This window comes from Spermophilus citellus (genome assembly GCF_964194105.1).
Source record: "Spermophilus citellus genome assembly, chromosome: X".
NCBI lineage: Eukaryota > Metazoa > Chordata > Mammalia > Rodentia > Sciuridae > Spermophilus > Spermophilus citellus.
This window is the reverse complement of record NC_138190.1, coordinates 69,490,846-69,516,392: the sequence shown is the minus strand read 5'-3', so window position 1 is coordinate 69,516,392 and position 25,547 is coordinate 69,490,846. Positions and strand designations below refer to the sequence as shown.

The 25,547-nt window shown below is 36.7% G+C and overlaps 1 protein-coding gene across 9 annotated transcripts in view; it reads left to right on the top strand.

Moving 5' to 3' along the window:
• The window catches only part of TAF1 (TATA-box binding protein associated factor 1), an 81,789-nt gene that overhangs the window by 47,924 nt on the left and 8,318 nt on the right, over positions 1–25,547 (top strand). For 6 of the 9 annotated variants that reach the window (XM_081277356.1, XM_081277354.1, XM_081277353.1 and 3 more), the window contains 6 exons: positions 17,589–17,656; positions 17,933–18,049; positions 21,326–21,451; positions 22,261–22,362; positions 22,639–22,795; positions 24,135–24,312. In XM_081277356.1, coding sequence (XP_081133482.1) covers positions 17,589–17,656; positions 17,933–18,049; positions 21,326–21,451; positions 22,261–22,362; positions 22,639–22,795; positions 24,135–24,312 — 748 coding nt within the window. The other 3 variants (XM_081277355.1, XM_081277357.1, XM_081277360.1) reach the window with 2 other exon arrangements.

Sequence of the window (25,547 nt, the reverse complement as noted above, 5' to 3'; positions counted from 1 at the left end):
TTATTGCTTTTGAGAGCATTCAACCCTTGATTTTGAGTATATCTTATTTCACTTAGAATGATGTTCTCCAGTTCTATCCATTTACAAGTAAATGCCATAATCTCATTCCTCTTTTTGGCTGAGTCAAACTCTATTGTTTATATATGCCACATTTTCTTTATCCATTCTTTGACAGACACCTGGGCTGGTTCCATAACTTGGCTATTGTAAATTGTGTCATTATAAACATTGATGTGCTAGTATCACTAGAATATGCTAATTTTAGTTCTTTTGGAGAAATACCAAATAGTGGGATAGCTGGGTCATCCATTCCTGTCTTTTGAGGAATCTCCATATAGCTTTCCAAAGTGGTCGTACTAATTTGCAGTCCCATCAATAGTGTGTGAGTGTACCTTTTCCCCCACTTCCTCACCAGCGTTTTTTTATTGTTTGTATTTTTGATGATTGCTATTCTAACTGGAGTGAGATGAAATCTCAATGTAATTGTTTTGATTTGTATGTCCCTGATTGCTAGGAATGTTGAACATTGTTTTCCCATGTTAGCCATTTTGTATTTCTTCGTTTGAGAAGTGTCTGTTTAGTTCTTTTGCCCACTTTGGGGTTTTGGCTTTTTGGTGTTAAGTTTTCTGAGTTTTTATATATTCTGGATATTAATCCCGTCAGTGAAGCAGCTGGCAAAGATCTTCCATTCTTTAGGCTCTCTTTTCACACTTTTTTCTTTGCTGTTCAAAAGCTTCTTAATTTGATGCCATTGTACTTGTTAATTCTTGGTCTTTATTTCTTGAGCTTTAAGAATCTTTAAGGAAGTCAATACCTTGATTATCAGTATGTTCGAGTGTTGAACTTGGTTTTTCCTCTAGCAATTGTAAAGTTTCTGGTCGAATTTCTAGGTCTTTGATCCACTTTGAGTTGACTTTTGTGCAGGGTGAAAGATAGGGATCTAGTTTCATTCTTCTACATATAGAGATCCAGTTTTCCTAGCACCATTTGTTAAAAGTCTATCTTTTTTTCTCTGCCATGTTTTTGGCACCTTTGTTGCATATTAGCTGACTCCATCTTTGTAGCCTCTGAGGATTTTAAGTTATTTTTCTGTGGAGGTCCCTCCTCACCAATCTACCCTGCATTTTCCAGCTGTCTTTGTTAGCCTCCTCAAACTCAATCTGTCTCTACTTTGGCCTGGGTTCAGCAGAAACCTCTAGCAGAAAGCTGGGGGCTCACTTCCAGGAATTTCCTTTCTCTCAGGGATCACACAGTCTTGCACTAAATTTTCTGAAAACACTTGTTTCATTTGTTTCCCCACCCCACCCCAGTTTTCTGATTACAGTGGCAGGACTAATCTAATAGTAGTTACTCTATCATGCATAGAAGGTCTTAATTTTATTTATGGTATTTTTGTCTTTAGTATAATTGTTCAAAAGATCTTTCCAACCCCCAAAATGCCTGTGTTTTTTCTAATGAATGTAATTTTTCCCCTTTTCATTCTTTCATTTTTTTATTGGTGTGTTACAATTATGCATAATAGTGGAATTTGTGGTTAGATATTTGTACATGTACAGGATATGGCAATATATTTGATCAGTATTGTTCCCCAACATTTTCCTTTTCCTTCCCTCCTTCACCCTGATCCCTTTCCTCTATTCTACTGGTCTCCCTTCTATTATTATGAGCTACCCCTTTTCTTTTCCTTTTTCCTCTCTATCTTCCACATATGAGAGAAAACATACAACTCTTGGCTTTTTGAGTTTGACTTATTTTGCTGGATTCAGTGCTCTCATGTTCCATCCATTTTCCTGCAAATTATATAATTTCATTCTTTATGGATGAGCAATACCACATTTCCTTTTCCATTCATCCACTGAGGACACCTAGACTGGTTCTATAATTTGGCTGTTGTGAATTGTGCTGCTATAAATATAGGTGTATTCATGTATTGCTATAGTATGTTGACTAATTCCTTAGGATAAATTCTGAGGCTTGATGTACTGGGCCATATGATGGTTCAATTCCTAGTCTTGTGGAACCTCCATACCAATTTCCACAGTGGCCCTATTAGTTTGAAATCTCACCAACAGTGTGAGAGTGGTTCTTTCCCCCCCACATCCTCTTCAATGTTTATTATTGCTTATATTCTTGATGGTTGCCATTCTAACTGGAATGAGATGAAGTCTCACTGTAGTTTTGATTTGCATTTCTCTAATTTCTAAAGATGTTGAATATTTTTGCATATACTTGTTGACCATTTGCATTTTCTCTTTTGAGAAGTATCTGTTTAGTTCATTTGCCCATTTATTAATTGGGATATTTGGCTTTTGGTGTTAAGTTTTTTTAGTTCTTCTGGATATTATTCTGTAGCTAGCAAAGATTTTTTTTCCCCATTCTCTAGGTTCTTTCTTCACATTATTAATTGTTTCTTTTGCTGTATAGAAGCTTTTTTTTTAAGTGAACGTAATTTTATTTTTTTATATTTATTTTTTAGTTATAACTAGACACAACATCTTTATTTTATTTATTTGTTTTTATGTAGCACTGAGGATTGAATCCAGGGCCTCACATATGCTAGACAAGCACTCTACTGCTACAACCCCAGTCCCTGTATAGAAACTTTTTAATTTGATGTCATCCCATTCCTTAATTCTTGATGTTATTTTATGAGCTTTAGGAGTCCTATTGAGGAAATTGTTGCCTCTACCTGTATGTTAGGAATGTTGACCCTATATTTTCTTCTAGGAATTGCAAATTTCTGGTGTAATTGCTAGGATTTTGATCCATTTTGAGTTGACTTTTGTGCAGGGTGAGAGTACCATTTGTTAAAAAGGCTGTCTTCACTATATATTTTTGGTATCTTTGTCGAGAATCAGATGACTATCTGTGTGCATTTGTCACTGAAGTCAGATATTGTGATGCTTCCAGCATTGCTTTCTATTCTGGGTCTTTTATTCTTCCAGATGAATTTTAGGATTTTTTTTTCAAGTTTTTGTGTCAATGATATTTTGACAGAAATTGCATTGAGTTTGTATATTGCTTTTTGTAATATGGCCATTGTAGCAATATTAATTTTGTCTGTGCATGATCATGAGAGGTCTTTCCATTGTCTAGTGTAGTCTTTAATTTCTTTCTTCACTGTTCTAAGTATTCATATAGATGTCTTTCATTTCCTTGGCTAGATTTATTTCTAGGTATTTTAAATGTCTATTCATTTTTAAAAATATAATCTAAAATAAAAGGTAAATATCTTAAGTTTTCTTTCCCAAATGATTAGTCAAAGTGTTTAAGTTATATTTATGGAACAGTCTATCCTACTAATTGAAAGACTACTTTTATGACTAAATTGTTATGTGTTCTTTAACTTAGCTGGGGGCTCTCTATTATGCTTCATTGACTTATTTGTCTAGATAATGCTATTATCACTAGATAATATCACTGTTTTTATCACTAGGCTTCAAAATTTTCAACTTATTAGTGTCTTCACCTATTATTCCAACTAAACTCTAGGCTCATATTTGTTAGATTCTAACTTGCCCTTAAATAAATTGTATTAAAGCTCATTTAATTTATGGATTAATTTGTAGAACAAGTATGTCTTGGGTTTTTTTCTATCAATTATTGGGGCTAAGATACAACTATTACCACATAAAGTCTCTCACATCATTAAAGAGAATAAAAATTCCCCAGTCCTGCTTTAGCCTCTGGGTGTCATTTTTTTTGTCTTTCTCATTACAGCCAGACTTCTTTTGTTTTTATTTTATACATAAAAACTTGTCATTTTAACCAAAATCTTTGGCATTAAGTACATTCACAGTGTTGTGCAACCATTAACACTATCCATGTCCAGATTTTTTTTGTTGTTGTTATTCCAAACAGAAACTCTGTACCCATTTATCAATAACTCTTCATCTACCCCTTCCTCCAGCTTCTGGTAACTTCTATTCTCCCTCTGTCTCTGTGATTTTACCTATTCTAGGTATCACAATTCATGCAATATTTGTTCTTTGTGTCTGGCTTATTTTGTGTAGCATAATGTTTCCAAGGTTCATTGATACTATGGAATGTATCAAGATTTCATTCTCTTTTTATAATAGCCAGGATTTTTGAGTATGTAACATCTTTCTCTGTTAACTATTCATGCTTTACTTAGCTTTAATCAGGCTTCTATCCTGCCCAGTCTACCAGGTAAACAGGATCACAAAATTGCCAGATAGAATAGGTTAGTACCTACTTGATCCCTATCTTGACCTCACATTGGTCTTCTACATTGTTAGTCAATATACCATTCCTTTCTTGAAGCTGTATTGTGATTGGCTTATGTGACAACTTTCAACTCTTTATTTTATTCTTACTTTTTTAAACCATTTCTTTTCGGTTCTCCTTTGCTGAGTTTCTGCCTATTCCTCTAACTTCAACTACCAACTCTTTCCTAATGACTCAACCATATGCTAGGTAAAATCAGTATTCCCCAATCACCTTCTAAACCTCATGGGTGTCCTGGTGGAACCTCAAACATACCTTCAACCTTTTATCCTCTTTCTTCCAACTTTCTCTTTCTCTCTTGACTCACTTGTTTGCTATTTAAAGCCTGGGTTTAATGGAGCATTAACATTAGTCACGGGCTGGGGACGTGGCTCAAGCGGTAGTGCGCTCGCCTGGCATGCGTTCGGCCCGGGTTCGATCCTCAGCACCACATACAAACAAAGATGTTGTGTCCACCGAAAACTAAAAAATAAATATTAAAAAAAATTAGTCATGAGGTACACCCAGAAGTCCCAGAGTTATTATTAATTCTTGTCCTAGAATAATAAGTCAACTTACAAATTAAGTCTAAACACTGGCGAATGTCCCAGTGTTTAGATTTACTTGGTTTAAATTTGTTGCCCACGTTCCTGTCAGATCCTTTTTTAAAAAATTGTGCCTCTTAAAAGCTGAAACAATTAAGAAATATATAAAATTAAACGTTCATGCCTCTACCCTCCTACTCCTGTCTCCCATAGTTTCATCCCCCAGAGATAACAGTTTGGTATATATCCTTATTTTTTCTGTGCTTGTATAAAACATGTTTGTAGTTATGCATCGTTTTAGAAATTTTGCTTTATAAAAATTGCCATTGCCATTTTATACATGGTTATTCCATATTTGTTTTTAGTATGGTGATTGAACCCAGAGAGGCACTCTGCCACCCCCTGCCCTTTTTATTTTGACAAAGGTTCCTGCTTTGTTGCTGAGGCTGGCCTTGAACTTACTATCCTCCTGCCTCAGCCTCCCAGATCATTGGGATTATAGGTTGCACCACCATACTCAACTCTGAGTATTTTTCTTTAACTTTTAATTTTGAGTTAATTATAGATTTAGGAAATTACAGAAAAACAGTACTAGTGTCCTGTGAGCCCTTCACTCAGCTTTTCTCCAATCAAAACTAGGAAATTGATACTCATGCATTAATGCTAACAAGATTACAGACCTAATTCAGTTTTTGCCCTTTTAAAGCTCTGTATTCATTTGTGCATGTGTGTGTGTATATACTTCTGTGAAATTTTATGCCATTTATAGGTTCTTGTATCCACCACCACAATCAAGATTTAGAACTGTTCTATCACCACAAAAGAACTCCCTATTTGTATTTGCATCCCACACAGAAGCACCCACTGTCCCTGTCACACTTAACTATTCTCTATCTCAATAGTTTTGGTATTTGAATAATATGTGTAACTATTTGAAATTTAACTTTTATCACAAAGCATAATTCCCTTGATATCCATCCAAATTGTTAACATGTAATGATAGTTCACCTTTTAAATTTTTGAGTAGTATTCCATTGTATGGATATGTCAGGTCAGGATTTGTTCATTCATTATTCATTGAAGGATGTTCAAGTTTCTGGTATTTTGTTATCATGAATAAACCTGCTATGAGCATTCATGTACAGGGCTTTGTGTGAATATGTTTTCATTTCTCTGGGTAAATACCCAAGAGTAGTATGTTTAGTTTGGTAAGAAGATGCTATATTCATTGTGATGGCATCACCATTTTATATACTCAGCAGCAGTGTATCAGTGATCTATTTTCTCTATAGCAATTTGTTATCAATACTTCTTTTTTAATTTTAGCTATTCTATCATTTGTGGCTTTACATTTCCCTAATGGCTTATAATGTTGAGTGTCTTTTCATGTGTGTATTTTCCATCTGTATATTTTCTTTTGAGAAGTATTTCTTTGGCTCAGGTGGTTTTTTTTAATTAATTGTTATTATTAATGAGTTCTGAGGGTTCTTTATTCTAGGAACATAAGACTTTTATTACATATATGATTTGCAAAGATTTTTCTCCCAGCCTATACATTACCCTTTCACACTCCTAACAGTATTTTATGGAGAACAGAAATGTTTAATTTTCTTGAAATGATTAATTTTTTCTTTCATGGATTATGATTTTGGTGTTTGTTTGTCATTGTCTCATCTAAGTCACAAAGGGTTTTTCTTATGCTTTCTTCTAGAAGATTATAGTTTAAGCATTTTATATTTAAATCCATGATCTATTCTGAATTAGTTTTTGTGTATGGTTTGAAGTTCAGGTTGAAGTACTTTTCTTTTCCCTGTGAACGTTCAGTTGTTCTAGTATCATTCATTGAAAGGACTAGCCTTTTCCTGTTGAATTGCTTTGTAATACTTCTATAAAAAAAATCTTTTGAGTTGGTTGGTCCATTGATCTGTGTGTATCTGTCTCTGTGTACCCGCCTTGAGTACTGTAGCTGTATAGGAAGACTTGTCTTCAGGTAGAGTGATTTTCCCAACTCTTTTTCAAAACTGTTCTATATTCTAGTTCTTTTAACCCTTCCACATAAATTTTTAGTAGATAATCTGTATGTACAAAATTCTTACTGGACTTTTTTGATAAGCATTGAATTAAACCCATAGTTCATTTTGGGGAGAATTGATATATTCACTGATCTTCTTCCCGTGTTATTGTATGTATATGTTTTTTTTAGCACATTCCATTTCATGGATTGTATGCATTGTAATTTATTTACTTGATAGTCATTTGTAGTTTTCTGTAATGATGGCTTTCAGTTTTTCACTTTTTATATTTCATTAATACTGTGTACTTGTGGGGAAAAAATATCTGAAAGAAAATTTGATAAATGTTCTAAAATTGTGTTCCCAAAAGGTTGTACCTGTTTATTACAAAAAAATAGTAATTAAGGAGAATGCCTTTTTCCTTGTAACACTTGAGATTTGTCACTGCTATAAAATCTTTAAAATAATCAAATGATGTTCTGTAAAATGGAAGTATGTGATTTAAAGTAATGTTTCATCACAAAAAGTATGGATGTACTCATTGACCAAAAGAAAGAAAGAAACTGTAGAATTACATAACATGAAAAGAAAAAATTTCACCTCTTCTTTCCTCATCTCCCATCTCATTCTCCATAGTAGCCAGTGTTAGGTTTAATATGAAATATGCTTTTCTTTTTTGATGCTGTAAATCCTATATATACATCGTGTTTACAATTTGCATTTTTCATTTGACAATATGGTATGGATAATTCTTCATGTAAATGTGTGATTTTGTTTAAGGAAAATTTTAAGTTAGACAAATAGTACATGCCTTTCTTCATCAAATTCATCAAATAGGACTCAATATGGCAAAGGATGTTATTATGAATGTTTCTGAAAAGATACCTAATTGGATTTCCACTGTGTTTTAAACTAATTATAGCTGAAATAGAGGACAGTTGCCCAGTGGTAACTGTTATTTTGCATTTCATTTCTGTGACAGTACTGCTTTGTTCAAAATTTCAATTTCTGCTTAAATTTGATTGGGAATAGATATACAATATCCATAACTCACTAGATCTGTTGTGCTCTGTATTGAGATAGTGATACAGCAGCCTGTTAAGGCAGCATCTCTCTAATATCCCATGCTTGTAATGAGATAGTACACTCTCTTGGTGAAAAATACACATAAGAACATTCTAAGGGGCTGGGGATGTGGCTCAAGCGGTAGCGCGCTCGCCTGGCATGCGTGTGGCCCGGTTCAATCCTCAGCACCACATACAAGCAAAGATGTTGTGTCCGCCGAAAACTAGAAATAAATATTAAAAATTAAAAAAAAAGAACATTCTAAGTCTACATCAAATTTCACATTTTCAAAAATATCAGTTTGGGAAAATAAAGATGATATTTGTTAAAGGAAAAAGACATTGAGGAAAATAGACTTTTGTATCAGGGCTGAAGTTTCTGTAATGTGTTTTCAAGGCAACTCTGGTACCAGGAGCAATAAAACTTTTCCATGAGGTATTATAAGTCAATGTTAACTTTCTTATGTTCATCTTATGTAAGTTATTGTGGTTGGTATACAGAGTTGGGCAAAGTGTAGAAAGAAAGATGAACACGGGTAGATATAATGGATTAAATCTGGTGAGAGCTTAAATAGCTGTAATCTGCATGAAGGCAGGAATCAGGGCTGTCATACATAACCATATATCTTAGGATAATGTATGGCACATAGTAGTAAATATCTGTTGAATGACCAAAAGGCCAAAGATATAAAGGTACGGTACAAGGAAAGACAGTAGAGAGTGGTGCTATAGAAGCCATTGAATTAGTTACCAGGAAAATGTATCAGTTTTATATGTAACAAAAGGTTGCAACTAAGGTCAGGTCTGGAAAATGTTCACTGGAAGTGGGCAGTTAGTGAGTATATCATTGTTGACTGGGTGAAAACAATTTCATTGATGTGGTCTATAACATTGACTTACTCTGATAGTTGTTCCTTTCCCTACTGTTCCTTAGTACTTTAAACTTTATTGAGATTATGAGTATGTATTTTCCATGATGCCTTGAATGTTACCAAGGTTAAGGACCTGAGTCTTGTCTCACATTTTTTTTAATCATCAGAGCTGCTATTATACCTATCATATATTAGTAAATGCTTTAAAATGAGTTAAAATTGGGCATGGTGGCACATGTCTATAGTCCTAGGCACTGAGGAGGCTGAGGCAGAAGGATCACTTGAGCCCAAGAGATGGGGGCTATCCTGGGCAACATAGTGAGACCTTATCTCTAAAAAAAAAAAAAAGTTATGAGTATAGTGGCATACACTTGTAATCCTAATGATGCAGGAGGCTGAAGCAGGGGGATTGCAAGTTTGAGACCAGACTCATCAACTTAGCAAGACCCTGTATGAAAATAAAAAATAAAAAGGGATGTAGCTCAGTGGTAGAGTGCCCCTGGGCTTAATCCCTATCTAGTATCCTACCACCACACACTCACAGGAGAGTCAAGTCCTACTGTAAATTTTATTCTATAGTAAAAGCTGTTATTCTATAGTAAAAAGGTATCTATAGTGATAAGACAAGGAATGGTGGTTCATTTAGAGTAAAAGGAGGCATTTTTAAGTTCTTTGGGACTTTTCATGAGACAGGCCCTAAATGTAAATCCTACCTTTGGCTAGTGAAATTTATTACTCCAGTTCCTCTCTAAATAATTTCTACCTTCTAGAATGTCTTGTCCAGATTCTGAATGAGGTTCTATTACTTGGGTTTGAGAGACTAAATCTCTTATCTTGGAAGCTAAACATCTTAAATGGTATATGACCTTCATTCTACATAAAGGATGTAGCTACAGTGTGAAAAATGAGGCTAACTTCTCTTTACTTGTATGTTCTGGATTTATTTGAGACAAATACTAAATAATTGGGAAACCAAGGGGGAATGGGAGCAGGAAAGATGGTGGAATGAGATGGACATCATTATCGTAGGTAGATGTGTGACTGCACATATGGTGCAACACTACATCATGTATGACCAGAGAAATGAAAATTGAGCTGCAATTGTGTATAATGAATCAAAATGCATTCTGCTGTCACATATGCCTAAGTAAAATAAATAAATGAATTTTAAAAAATAATTGGGAAACTAGAGCTCATCTCCTTGAGCTGTGTGGATTTAGTATAGTTGAATTTCATAATCTAATTTTATTAGAAATTTAGCTATGCTATTTGTATTTTTTTTTTCTTTAAACCTGGTACTGATATTTTTTTTTAAATCTTTGTACTGCTACTGAGATTTTATCTTATTTTTTAATTTTAGTGATTCACATTGGAATAACTGCATATCCCCACACCATTCACAGTCAGGATAACAATTTATGCTTGTTTTGGCACAGTACTCATTTTCTTAGAAGGGAATTATTTTTAGTATTGTAGAAAAACTCTCAAGGGAAATGTGAGCCTCAGAGTAGTAATCACAAACCTTTTCTCCTAGATTGCCCAGAACTGCTCACCTATTCAATTGGTGGTTTTCTCTGAACCTTCCAAATTGCTAGCAGCAGTAATGCTTGTTTTCCCCCCTCAAACTAGAATTATAAAGCTTGTAACTTTCCTTTCTTCTCACATCACTATAAAAAGGGAAATTAACTTAGAAACAAGGAAAGGAGTTGGGCCTGGTGGTGCATGCCTATAATCTCAGCAACTCATGAGGCTGAGGCAGGAGGATTGCAAGTTCAAAGCCAATCTCAGTAACTTAGCAAGACCCTTCCCTATCTCAAAATAGAAAAAGGGGTGCTGGGCATGTGGTTCAGTGGTTAAGCACCTCTAGGTTCAATCTCTAGTATCAAGGGAGGGGGAAGGGATTTTTTTGATTTGGGTGATATACCAAATTCTCAAACCTAACATTGGAATTACTGCTATTTAAGGACATTTGAATTATATGTGATTGTGTAGACTCTGCCAATCTTTGTTCTGAGGCAAAGTCTAAATAAATACATTTCTTCAACAAGACATTTGCAGTTGCTTTGGCCATGATTTGAATAAGAAGAAAATGAAATATACTCAGAAAACATTTCTTCTTTAAAAATTTTATTTGTTCTTTTTAGATATACATGACAGAGTATATTTTGACATATCATACATACATGGAGTATAACTTATTCTATTTGGGATCCCATTCTTTTTTTAAAAAAAAAAGAGAGAATTTTTTAATATTTATTTTTTAGTTTTCGGCGGGCACAACATCTTTGTTTGTATGTGGTGCTGAGGATTGAACATGGGCTGCACACATGCCAGGCAAGCGCGCTACCGCTTGAGCCACATCCCCAGCCCCAAGGATCCCATTCTTGTGATTGTAATGATGTAGAATTTCACTAGGTATATAGTCATATATGAACATAGAAAAGTTATGTTTGATTCATTCTACTGTCTTTGCTATTCTCATACCTGCACCCCATTCCCTTCATTCCCCTTTGTCTAATCCAATGAACTTCTATTCTTCCCTCTCTCCCTCTCCCTTATGTGTTATCATCCACATATCAGAGAGAAAATTTGGCATTTGTTTTTTTTTTGGGGGGGATTGGCATATTTCACTTAGCATGATAGTCTCCAGTTCCATCCATTTACTGGAAAATGTCATAATTTCATTCTTTATGGCTGAGTAATGTTCCATTATGTATATACCACATTTTCTTTATCCATTCATCTGTGGAAGGGCACCAAGGTTTGTTCCATAGCTTAGCTATAAACATTGATGTGGCTGCATCACTGTAGAATGCTGATTTTTAAGTCCTTTGGGCATAGTGTGGGATAACTGGGTCAAATGGGGGTTCCATTCCAGGAGGAAAACAATCTCTTGATTTATATCTTATCTTTCATAGTCACTTTGTTTTCATTCTGGAAATTGTTTTTTTATAATTTAATTCTGACTTTCTGTAAGCAACCCCTTAGGGACTGGGAAACTGGAATTTAGTTTTTGTTTAGTCTTTTTCTCCCCATAATAGCCCCAGCATCTTTATTATTCCTATAGAGGCTCTATTACTTTTTCATGTTTCTTCACCAGACTTCTCATTTCTTAAGCTATAAAGCCTAAAGATGATCACCTTACTTTTTATAAGCTACTGATTGTCAAAGAATATATAGAAGCATTTTTAGCTTTATGGAGGTGATTGTGGAGGGAAATAATTATTTTTTATTCTGAACCATCTCTGGCTATCTTTATGTGTCCTAAATATCTGGATGATCAATGTAGATTTCTTTCCAGTTTGTGTATGTGTATGTGCATGCACATTTTACATAGGCAATGTGAGTTAGGACACAAGTTTTATATATATATATATATCTTATCAAGAATGAACAGTCTGTATTTGCAAGAGCATTTACCTGAAAGGGACTTCTTTGTCATATAATTGCTAGTACTAATCATAGTAGGTGTGGCCTGAAAACTTCACATGTACACATGGTATATTTTTTAGCATTTGTATCCTGATAAACAGGTTTAATTCAAGGATTACCTCCTCTTGAAGCCTTTCCTAATTCTTTCCCTCTTACCTCCAAAAATTGGCCACTTTTTGCATCTGTATTTTTTGCTACATTATATGGCTCTACTTATTTATAGTCTATCTCACTGTAGAAAACTATAAGCTTCATGAGAATATGGCCTGTATCCTACCTGATTTTGTAATTGGCAATGCCTAGCACGTAGAAGACACTGAGAAATTATGAGTACAAAATTGAATGAACAGTATATTAAAGAATATTGTAGCACAATTAAGGCATGGATTGAAAACTTAGGCCTTTAGGGTCCAGGTGTCCAGAGTTAAGCAGATCTGGGGACTGTGGTAACCTGGAGAACACATGCCTATATCAAGGGAGCAGCTGCTACTCAGCTGCATTGTTGGTATTTTGTGGAAATGCTGATCCTATGTTAGCATATCTTTTTTGTTGTTGTTGTTGTTCTTTTGAGTTACACATGACAGTAGAGTCTATTTTTGTATATTTATACAAGCATGGAATATATCTTATTCTAATTAGGATCCCAATCTTGTGGATATACACAATGAAAAGATTCACTGTGGGGCTGGGGATGTGGCTCCAGCGGTACCGCGCTCGCCTGGCATGCGTGCGGCCTGGGTTCGATCCTCAGCACCACATATAAACAACGATGTTGTGTCCGCCGAGAAATGGAAAATAAATATTAAAAAATCTCTCTCTTTCTCTCTCTCTCTCTCTCTCTCTCTCTCTCTCTCTTTAAAAAAAAAAGATTCACTGTGGTGTATTCATATATGTGCATAGGAAAGTTATTTCGGATTAATTCTACTCTCTTTCCTATTCTTGTCCCCTTCCCTTACCTTCATTTCCTTTTGTCTAACCCACTCAACTTCTATTCTTCCCCTCCCTGCCCTTCTTGTGGTTAGCATCCACATATCAGTGAAAATTCAACCTTTTGTTTTGGGGGATTGGCTTATTTCATATAATGTGATAGTCTCCAGATCCATCCATTTACTGGCGAATGTCATAAAGTTGTTTTTCTTTATGGTTGAGTAATATTCCTATGAGATAGATTGATAGATAGATAGATAGATAGATCACATTTTCTTTATTCCTCTGTTGATGGACATCTAGGTTGGTTCCATAGCTTAACTATTGTGAATTGTGCTGCTGTAAACATTGATGTGGATGCATCACTGTAGTATGCTGATTTTAAATCCTTTGGGTATAAGCCAAGGAGTGGAATAGCTGAGTCAAATGGTGGTTCCATTTCTAGTTTTTGAGGAATCTCCACACTGCTTTCCAGGATGATTGCACTAATTTGCCATCCCACCAACAGTGTATAAGTGTACCCCTTCTCCACATCCTCACCAACATTTCTCATTACTTGTATTCTTTTTTGATACCAGGAATTGAACCTAGAAGTGCTTAACCACTGAACCACATCCCAGCCCTTTTTTATATTTTATTTAGAGACAGGGTCTTTCTGAGTTGCTTAGGGCCTTGACAAGTTGCTGAGGCTGGCTTTGAACTCACAATCCTCTGGCTTCAGACTCTCACTCGAGAGCAGACTAAGTTGGTTAAAATTCTTTAGTAGACAATATAAAACATGATTTTTTATTTGCTCTTTTTAGATACATATGACAGTGGGGTGTATTTTGAGATATTATACATACATGGAGTATAACTTATTCTTTTTTTTATTGGTTGTTCACAACATTACAAAGCTCTTGACATATCATATTTCATATATTAGATTGAAGTGGGTTATGAACCCCCAATTTTACCCCAAATGCAGATTGCAGAATCACGTCGGTTACACATCCACAATTTTACATAATGCCCTATTAGTAATTGTTGTATTCTGATACCTTTCCTATCCCCTAGAGTATAACTTATTCTAATTAGGATCCCATTCCATCTGTTTGGTTCCTTTGCCCATTTATTGATTGGGTTTGGGGGTTTTTGTGATTTCTTTTGGTGTTAAGCTTTCTGAATTCTTTGTGTATCCTGGAAATTAATGCCTTATCTCAGGAGAGGGTGGCAAAGATTTTCTCCCCTTCTGTAGACTCTCTTCATCCTCTTGATTGTTTCCTTTGCTGTGAAGAAGTTTTTTAGTTTGAAACCACCCCATTTATTTATTTTTGGTTTTACTTTTTAAAAATATATTTATTTTTTAGTTGTAGTTGGACACAATACATTTATTTTATTTATTTATTTTTATGTGGTGCTGAGGATCAAACCCAGGCCTCACATGTGCTAGGTAAGTGTTCTACCACTGAGCCACAACCCCAGCCCTTGGTTTTACTTCTTACACTTGAAGAGTCTTTTTAGGGAAGTCAGTTCCTGAGCTGACATATTGTAGTATTTGGCCTAAATATTCTTCCAGTAGGTGCAGGGTTTCTGGTCCAATACCTAGGTCTTGGATCCACTTTGAGTTGAGTTTTGCACAGGATGAGAGGGATTAAATTAGATTTTACTACATATGGATTTCAGTTTTCCCAGCATCATTTCTTGAAGAGGCTATCTTTTCTCCAGTGTATATTTATGGCACCTTTGAGATAATTGTATTTATGTGGGTTTCTCTCTGAGTCCTCTGTTCTATTCCATTGGTGGTCTTGCCTGTTTTGGTACCAGTACTATGCTGTTTTTGTTATTGTAGCTCTGAAGTAATAATTTAAGGTATGGGATTGTGATTCCTCCTGCTCCACTATTCTCTCTAAGGATTGCTTTGGCTATTTTGGGCCTCTTATTTTTCCAAATGAATTTCATGACTGCTCTATTTCTATGACTAGGAATTGCATTAAATCTGTATAGTGCTTTTGGTAGTATGGCCATTTTGACAGTATTAATTCTGCCTGCAAGAACATGGGAGATCTTTCCATCATCTAAGGTTTCTTATTTCTTTTCTTAGTGTTCTGTAGTTTTCATTGTAAAAGTCTTTTATGTGGGTTTCTCTCTGAGTCCTCTGTTCTATTTCATTTTTTTGTTTGTTTGTTTGGTTGGTTTTTGTTTTTTATGGGTTTTTTTTTTTGAGGCTATTTTGAATGGGATTGTTTCCTTAATTTCTCTTTCAATTGATTTATCATTAGTGTATGGGAACATGATTGATTTATGGGTGTTAATTTTGTTTGCTGCTACTTTGCTGAATTCATTTATGAGTTCTAGAAGTTTTCTGGTAGAGTTTTTGGGTCTTCTAAACATAGGATCGATGTTGTTGGTAAATAGAAATAGTTTGATCTCTTCTTTTACTGTTTGTATCCCCTTTAATTTCTTTCTTTTGCCTAATTGTTCTGGCTAGAGTTTATGATTAGTAGAAGTGGTAAAAGAGGGCATCCCTGTCTTGTTCCCAGTTTTTAGAGTGAATGCTTCCAGTTTTTCTCTGTTTAGAATGATGTTGGCCCTGGGTTTGTTGTATATAGCTTTTTCTATCCTGAGGTATGTTTCCCCTATCCCTGGTTTTTTAGTGTTTTAATCATGAATGGGTGCTATGTTTTGTCAGATGCTTTCTCTATATGTTGGCACATTTTTTAAGAGAAGCCAGACACCTGGGATTTTATGTGAAATCTCCCAATTGTTACCCAAGTAATTTTTTAAAGCTTTTCATTGAGATATAACTTATGTATAGAAAAGTGTATATTATAGGTGTATGACTCAATCCATTTTTACAAAACTGAATTAATTTTTTTGTATGGGCCAAATAGACTGGGTTGACTTGTAAGCTCAGGTTATTTGGAGAACTCTATGATTTAGTTAAGAATTAATTTGGACTGGGGTTGTGGCTCAATGGTAGAACACTTTCCTAGCATGTGTGAGTCACTGGATTCAAACTTCAACATCACATAAAAATAATAAAAGAAAAGTATTGTATCCATCTACAACTAAAAATATTTAAACAAAAAGAATTCACTTATAGGAAGTACCTTTGAGGAGATACATCATCAAAATGCAATGTATAGACATTGTTTGGGTTGTGATTCAAAGATAACAAATGTAAAAGAAAGAACATTTGTGAAATAATTTGGTATTGTGAATCTTGACTGGTTGCACAATAATGTTAAAGACTTAAATTATTTTAGACTTGATATAGTTGGGTTTTTGTCAAGGGAGTGGTACTGGGGATTGTACCGGGGGACTGGCACATACTAGTCAAGTGCTCTCCCACTGAACTATATCTCCAGCCCTATTTGATTTTTATTTTGAGACTGAGTCTCACTGAGTTGCCCCAACTGGCCTCAAACTTGAAATCCTCCTGCCTAAGCCTTCAAGTTGTTGGGATTATAGGCATGTGCCACCTGGCCTGGCTTTAGTTGGGTTTTTAAGATAGGTTCTATTGTCTTTTTCAGTAGATGTTATGTTTAGAGCAGTTTTAGGTTTGTGGCAAGATCAGGTGGAAGTTACAGAGTTCCAGTCCATTCCTGCCCCCATGTACACACAGCCTCCCCCACTGCCAACATCTCACACTAGATCTAGTGGTATATTGTATGAATTGGTGAGCCTATGTTGACGCATTATTGTCATCCAAAGTTCACAGTTTACAGAAGGATTCATTCTTGGTGTTGTATATTCTATGATTTTTGGCAATTGAATTACCTGTATCCATCATTTTAATGTGGCATACATAATTTTTTAAAGTATGCTTAATGACACATACTGAACAATTAATTTATGTATGTAATTATATGAAGCTGAAATTTGCTTCAAAATAACTTGGGAGGAGTCTGAAAAGTTCAATTATAAATAAAAGAAGATTAGCCATGTGTTGATAGGTGCTGAAGCTGGTTAATAGGTACATGGAGTTCATTATGTTAGTCTTTTTTTTTGGTCGCAGGGATTGAACCCGGGGCACTTAACCACTGAGCCACATCCTCAGCCCTTTTTTTTTTTTTTTGAATTTTTTTAATATTTATTTTTCAGTGGACACAACATCTTTATTTTATGTTTACATGGTGCTGAGGATCGAACCCAGCGCCCCACGCATGCCAGGCGAGCACGATACCGCTTGAGCCACATCCCCAGCCCCAACCCTTTTTATTTTTTATTTTGATACAGATTTTCACTGAGTTGCTGAGGCTGACTTTGAACTTGTGATCCTCCTGCTTCAGCCTCCTGAGTGGTTGGGATTACAGTTGTGTGCCACCACCCCTGGCTATATTAGTCTATTTTTGTTTTTGTGTTTGAAATTCTCTATTTCTAAAAGTAGAGCAAAATTCCAAGTTTAAGATGAAGCATGATTTTTTTCTGAGTCTAGGATAATGGACATATTGCTGGTGACAGAATATATAAAACTCTGAAACTAAAGTTTGCAAAGTTAATGGCATTTTCTTATTTTATTTATAGGGCCTGAGAGTCAGTATACTAAGACTGCTCAGGAAATTGTGAATGTCTGTTACCAGACTTTGACTGAGGTAGGTGATAAGAAGGAGTCCCCTTATGATCTAGCTCCCTGAAGTCTTTGTTTCCTTGAAAGAAGAGCCTTCCCTAACCGTCCTATTTTAAGATGCAACATCCTACCCTCTACTCTCACTCTAGATCCCCTATGTCCTTTCCTGCTTTATTTATCATTTATGTTCTGCCACTAGATTAAAAGTTCCTTGAATACTGGGGTATTTTTGTCTGCTTTGGTTACGTTTTTCTTTCTAGTGCCTAAAACATTGAACAAATTCATTGTCTTTGTTTCTCAGTATGATGAACATTTGACTCAACTTGAGAAGGATATTTGTACAGCTAAAGAAGCGGCTTTGGAGGAAGCAGAATTAGAAAGCCTAGACCCAATGACCCCAGGGCCCTACACTCCTCAGGTGAGTCTGAGGGCTAGTAATTTTCTCTAATAATTTTCTTATTGGTTTGGGAAATTGGGAGCATGTTAACAGATCTATTACTGAGTTACCGTTCTTCTCTGTCCTTCCTCTTCATATGCCTTTCGTGTGCTTTCTTGTCTTCTCAAAGGCTAAGGTGAGTGAGGGCCATGGGTCTTGGTGGCCTTGTTAAATCCAGAAGAGGCAGCTGTGGGATGAATGAGTGGGTGGGGTCTTAGTTGTTTAGACAGAATTTGGGAATACTAGATCATCCCTGAATCACTCTAGTTCTTTTATCCATAACTTTTGGGGTCCTAGGACATCCCTTAGAATGCAAGCTGCTTGGTTCTAGATACAGGCCACCTTGTTTCTGTGCCTTATAAATGCCTAATTACTCATTCCCTATGGCTGAGATGTCACTCATTTTCCTGGATTGACTCCCTCTCCTGGTAAATAAAAACAGGTGATATTTATAATGTCCTAAATTTATGTGTCCAAAAAACTAGAAAGTAAGGTAAATAAGGCTTTTAGTCTTTCTGATCTGAATATACATAATAACATACTTGAATATACTTAATAACATACTCTAAGAGGGTTGTCATATGTCCAGAGTAGAAAATAACAGGCTATAACTGGTGCTTGGTTTCTGTATTGGAGACACTGGTAGGATGGGAAACATGAGGTTTGACATAAAACAGTTCTGGGCTTGAGTCTTAGCTCTGCTACTGTCTAGCTTTGTGATCTTGGGAAGCTACCTTTCTAACTCAGTTTCCTTTTCTCTAAAATCTACTTTTCAGGATCATTGTAAAAATCAAATGAGTTACTTTGCCTCACACCTAATGGACATTGAGTTAATATTTGTTTTCTTCTCTGTATGAATGTTTGTAAAGGTCCCCAGAGGCAATTTCACATTTAACCAAATATTTTAATGCAGAATTCTCCCACTCCCACAGGAAATTTTTTCATTCTGCCCAAGTTTCACTCTGAACTTATAATGCAACGTATGTCATCTCTGTTGGATTATTGCTGTCTCTTTGTCTCATCTGTGCGCTCTCCCTATCTCTTTTACTCTCTCTTTCATCCCAAAACCTAGGTTACTGAGGGGCCAGGTATAAAGAACCCTCAGATACTTCTTCAAGGTCCAGAACAAGGAAAGGCTCTTGGAGTGTGTGGGCAGATTGGGTCAAGGGGGCTTGGGTGAGTGATGTTGCCCAGGAAGGCCCTATTTGCTAATAGGCCCACACCTTCCACAAGGTATTTTCTGGTAAGTTAAAGCCTGGGTATTAGCCACTGTTCTACAGAGGAGTCCAGCCACTGAGCAGCACCTTGTTTGCCCAGATCCAGGATAGTCTAAGCCTAGTCCTCTAGTGAGTCAAAGCCTCAAGCCCAAAAGTCATCTTTCTTTCTTCCCTACCCCCTCCTACACTACCTCATGGCTGAGGAAAACCCATCAACTGTTCTCTTTCCTGAGCATTAGCTATTATTTGATATAGTTGGAGTATTTCATATGAAAAGTAGGGTATAAATAATACTGTTTAATTTTCCTGGTTTACCCTTCATCATTCCTTTCACTCATACATATACATTTTAAGATAGTATGCTCAATACATTGCCTCTTAACTTGTGGAAGTTGCACATGAGTGACTGCCCTTACCCATTACTACTCTCAAATCCAAACGTAATTAGAAAGTTTTTGTGTAAATTTAACATGTCATAATATAATTTTGATTGTATAGAAACATGGCAGTAATCACACCTTATTTTCAACTTCTAAATGGTTGTAGTCAGTAATATATTTTTACTCCATTCTTTCCACTTAGTTTGCATTAGATCATACATTCAGCTTTATACTTTAAAACTATTTGTTTTGCATTTTCCTACACAGTCCTTTCTACTTTCCCCAACAGGCTTTAAGGTTTTGTAGAAATTTCATTCCCTCATTTTCCCTTCTTCTGTTCCATCATGGTTTATCTGCTTTGTAATGCTTTAAACTCTTTTGCTTCTTTTCCTCCAAAACCTTCTTCTTAATCAGCCTTGCTTGCTTTCTTTTAAAAACACATGTAACACATATGTGGGTTTTCTATTAATAAAAGTAACACATTTGCTGGGCAAATTGGAAAATACAAGAAATAAGTTGCTGGATATCAATTCCACCACTCAGAAAGAACATCCACCAGTTAATATGTTGGTGTGTGTTTTCTTGCATCTGTGATGTACATGTGTGTTCATAGTCACAATTTTTGTGAGGGGAACCAGGGATTGAACTAAGGGGTACTCAACCACTGAAACACATCCCCACCACATCCCCAGCCCTATTTTGTATTTTATTAGAGACAGGGTCTCACTGAGTTGCTTAGTGCCTCACTAAATTGCTGAGGCTGACTTTGAACTCGCGATCCTCCTGCCTCCGCCTCTTGAGCCGCTGGGATTACAGGCGTGCACCACCGTACCCAGCCCCATAGACACATTTTTAAAATTAGATTGATCAATATAGATGTATGTCTTATTTTTTTTACTTTATGTTATGAACATTTTATCTAGTCCTTGCTGTCATTGAATAGTCCATTTGCTAAACCCTGTTCTTTTCAGGGAAGAAAAGAGGGAAAGGATCTGTAATTTACTGAGTGCCACCATTGGATACCTCTCCCTCTTAATTTTCATAACTCTGTAAGGTAGACATTAGCATCCGTTTTTTACAGTTGAAGAAACCAAGGGTTAGAGAGAATAAGTCATTTGTTAAAGTTACTTAGCTAGCAAGTGGTGGAGCCAGAACTCAAACCCAGGGCATTTTGCTTCAAAGCCCATGATTTTTTTCCACACAGTTTTGTTTTGTGGCTTACTCTGACAAGCTCATAAACTGTCAAACCATTCCATGCTCTTATAAGAATTGAAATGCTTTATTCTATTTCCTCTTAAATGTCTCTAAATCAAATAATCAAAATAGCACTGGTGTGAAGCCCTGAACCTAAAAACAATACAAGACTTAAGAAAAAAGTAGGTTATTGACCAGAGAAGCTATTAGAACATAAAATTGTCCTTAGCTTTTATGCATTTCTGCTTTAGGCTTCTTATTATATACACCTGATGCCTATCTGCTAGAATAGGCAACATTTGTAAGATTATAAAAAAAAAAATTGTCCGTAAAGTTATGCCAAACTGTTTTCTCTTTAACTGGATTGCTCTGCATGACCTTTTTCTGCAGTGAATGCTCTAAAGGGAAATTCTCTGTTTCCTTTCCCTTCCTTTGGTAGAAGCTAAATTATATGTTTTGTGCCACAGCCTCCTGATTTGTATGATACCAACACATCCCTCAGTATGTCTCGAGATGCCTCTGTATTTCAAGATGAGAGCAATATGTCTGTCCTGGATATCCCCACTGCTACTCCAGAAAAGCAGATAACACAGGTAGGGCGTTTTTGTTTTTGTTTTTTTCTCTTTGTGTGGTTGGTAGTATGCCTGGGGGGTGAGGGGTGGAGGAATGGTGGGGGTGATATGACATACATCATGAATGACTGGGTCCCTTGGCCCTGTGAATGAAGGCTTAGAAATGTGATTGGGGGACGCAGGGGGTAGGGAACAGGTTACATGACTGGCATTGTCTTCTGTCTGTTCCCATGGGCAGAGTCAAAGCACAGCAGAATTTCAGGGAATGTCCATGTGTATAAAAGTTTACGAGGCGTCAGAGCAACCTAACAGGTGATGGAAAGACCAACCGCATTCAGAGTTCAAAATAATTGTCCTGCTACTTTGTGTATGTTATAATCTGAATTAAGACTATTTATAAAATTAAATTTTAAAAATTGGCCTTTTCAAGAAGTATCAGAAGATACTCCTAGTGTGAAACCAGAAATCCTACAGTTATTCTCAGTCAGGGTTCCACTGGAGAGTATAAATCCCATGAGGGTTTTTCTAGACCAAAGAGTCTAACACAAGCTGTAACAAAACCCTGGGTTAGAAAGGAAACATCTCCTTGTGACGATACAGTTAAGAGTAGACCAAGGACTTTCCAGTCCTTTGGTTTTCTTACCCTGGCTGTGATTTCCAAAGAATGATTGGGGAAACTGCACATGCCTTGAGCTGTGTAAATAGCCCCCACTAGCAGTGGGTTTGGCTGAGATATCAGGGAGGAGCATCTGTCCTGGGTGAAGAACCCTGGGTTAACTCCCCCTACATGCACGTCCCTCAATGATGTGCTATTTGTGTTCCTTACTCAGATGCGCCAGGGCCGAGGTAGGCTGGGCGAGGAAGACTCTGATGTAGATATTGAAGGGTATGATGATGAGGAGGAGGATGGGAAACCTAAGACTCCAGCCCCAGTGAGTATACTTACAGAAAGCTTATGGTTACATTATACCCTTATATGATAGGAGCCCCAACAGTACAGGGCAGGCCAAATCCCAAGGTGATAATCAGAGTGTCTCCATAGTGAGCCCTGATCCAACTTTAATCCTTGGACCAGCTAAACAAATCTATCCACCAAAATTATTTAACTTCTTGTGAGGCAGCAAGGGGGGTGGTATGGGACTGGAGGTGGCTTCTGGTTTCTTACTTAGTCAGTTGATGGGGCATTGACCCTCCCTGGTCTCATTCAGGAAGGTGAAGAAGGAGATGGTGATCTTGCAGATGAAGAAGAAGGAACTGTGCAACAACCTCAAGCCAGTGTCCTATATGAGGACTTGCTTATGTCTGAAGGAGAAGATGATGAGGAAGATGCTGGGAGTGATGAAGAAGGAGACAATCCTTTCTCTGGTAAGTCTTGCTCCTTTGCATTTGCTCCTATAAGTTCTTGGCCACATTTGTTATTATCCAGAAGCTGCCTTTTTTATTGACGTCCCATTAACAGACATGAGACATACTAAGCACTCACCCACAGGATGACCACGTTCATTAGCCTTAGAGGAACTGAGAAACACAACACAGCAGGTACAGTAGACAACAGTGGAAAAGGCAATGCCTAAGTGGCAACTTGGATTTGGATATTTGCTGAAGATGAGAATGAAATATTATATGTGGCAACAGGGAAGGAAATTAAGAAAAAAGATAACTGTTTAGGGATGTATTCTGGATTAATGTCAGTAGTAGGGGGAAGTAATGGAGGGGATGTAGGAAATAGGTTGGACTGAAATGAAGAAAGGAAGTTGTTAACTTAGATTCAGATTCTAAACTAGATCTTTCCACTGTTGACCCTAGGCATTTTACAAGAGAGGCATCTGAGGTAAGGAATACAGACAAGATGCCTATGTAGATATATGAGAGGAACTGATTTTGGAAGACCAAGCTAAAGATGTTAATTCTGCCAAGATTATCTTTTTATTTATTTATTTTTTTTGTACCTGTGATTGAGCCCAGGGGTGCTTTACCACTGAGCCACACCCCTTCCCCTTTTTTATTTATTTATTTATTTATTTTTAGAGAGAGTGAGAGAGGGGAGAGAGAGAATTTTTAATATTTATTTTTTAGTTCTCGGCGGACACAACATCTTTGTTGGTATGTGGTGCTGAGGATCGAACCCGGGCCGCACGCATGCCAGTCAAGCGCGCTACCGCTTGAGCCACATCCCCAGCCCCCCTTTTTATTTTTTGAGACAGGGTCTCTCTAAGTTGCTTAGAGCCTTGCTAAATTGCTGAGGCTGGCCTTGAACTTGGAATCCTTTAGTCTCCTGAGCTGCTGGAATTATAGGCATGTGCCACCACACCCAGCCAAGTTTATCTTTTTTTTAATTTGTTCTACTTAGTTATACATAATAGTAGAATGTATTTTGACAAATTGTATACAAATGGAGTACAACTTCTTCTTTTGACTGTACATGGTGCAGAGTCACACCAGTAGTGTAATCATACATGTATATAGGGTAATAATATCTGTCTCATTCCACAGTCCTTCCCACTCCCACTTATCTTTTTTTTTTTTTAGTATTTTTTTAGTTGTAGAGGGACACACAATATTTTTGTTTATTAGTTTATTTTTTATGTGGTGCTGAAGATCGAACCAGTTTCTCACACATGCTAGGCAAGCGCTCTGCCACTGAGCTACAGCTACAGCCCCCCGGTTTATCTTTTAACGAACCAGAATCTGTCTCTTTTTACAGCTATTCAGTTGAGTGAAAGTGGAAGTGACTCAGATGTGGCATCTGGTGGTATAAGACCCAAACAGCCCCGCCTGCTTCAGGAGAACACAAGGATGGGCATGGAAAATGAAGAAAGCATGATGTCCTATGAGGGAGACGGTGGGGAGGCTTCCCATGGTTTGGAGGATAGCAACATCAGGTAATGGGCAGCAACATGCTACAGGGCTGTGGCATCAGTGCCCAGCTATGATGTCAAAGGGTCTAGCATCAGATTGCTTTCATCCAGCAAACATTTCCTGTGCACCTACTAAGGCCAGGCATTGTGCTAGGCCCTGGGGAACCAGAGGAGCAAGATATATCCTGCTGTTGAGGAGCTCTTCTAGTAGAAGAGAAGTGACACAAACAAATCATTACAAATACAATGTGATAAGTGCTAAAACATAAGTAGGTACAAAGTGTCAAGACACTATTGAGGAAGGAGCATCTCATTCTTCTTGGTGTAATCAGGGAGAGTTTCACAGACAAAGAGAACATTCGAACTGGGCCTTATGGGATGAATAAGAGTCTACTAAGTAGATATTGTGGCAGTAGATGGGTAGGTCTTAACAGACAAAACAATATATTCAAAGGCACAAAAATAAAACATAAAATGTATTCCAAAGCAAAGGGAGATTGTTGGGGAGTAGTTCCAGAAGTAGCAAGAGGTTAGTGGAGGATCTAAAGCATGCTAAAAAACATTTGGGTTTGGTTCTATGGGTATTAGGAATTATCACTTTAAGGAAAAGGAATTAACATCAGGTGTACATGTTACATAACTCTTAGGGCAATGTGGGACAGATGATGAGGGTATCAACAGGGTTTTATTAGGAGGTAGGGAAAATGAAGGGGCATATTTATTTAAGAGTTAGTTAAAAGGTAGATAATTTGAGTTAGAAGGTAAGGAGGTCAGGTAAATAATGAAAGGGAATGTTACCAAGATAGCAAAGAGGAAGAATGGTATTAGGGTGAGATAAGCAAGGAGAGAAAAATGAATTTGACTTTGGGTATGTTGGATTTAATATACATATGATACATCTAGCCAGCAAGCAGTTAGGAATCATACTTATTTTAGCAAAGATGTAGTTCCTTCCTTTAACAAGTTTAGTCTACAGGAAATCTAACACAGGTAAACAGGAAAACACAGTGTAACATAAAAAGCACTGTGGCAGGCAATTATGGGGTTTTTCTGGGGTTTGGGGAAGGGGGGGAAGGGAGCTGGTTAAAGAAGGTAACTATGGGAAATATGAATACTTATTAGCTACATAAAGAAGAAAGCAGAGGACATTCCAAAGACCAGGAAATTCTTGAGGACCCAGAGGCATGAAATATTTTTAGAGAATACAAATAGATAAGTGTGGCTGGAGCTTTTGATTGATCCACGTAGGATATTTAATA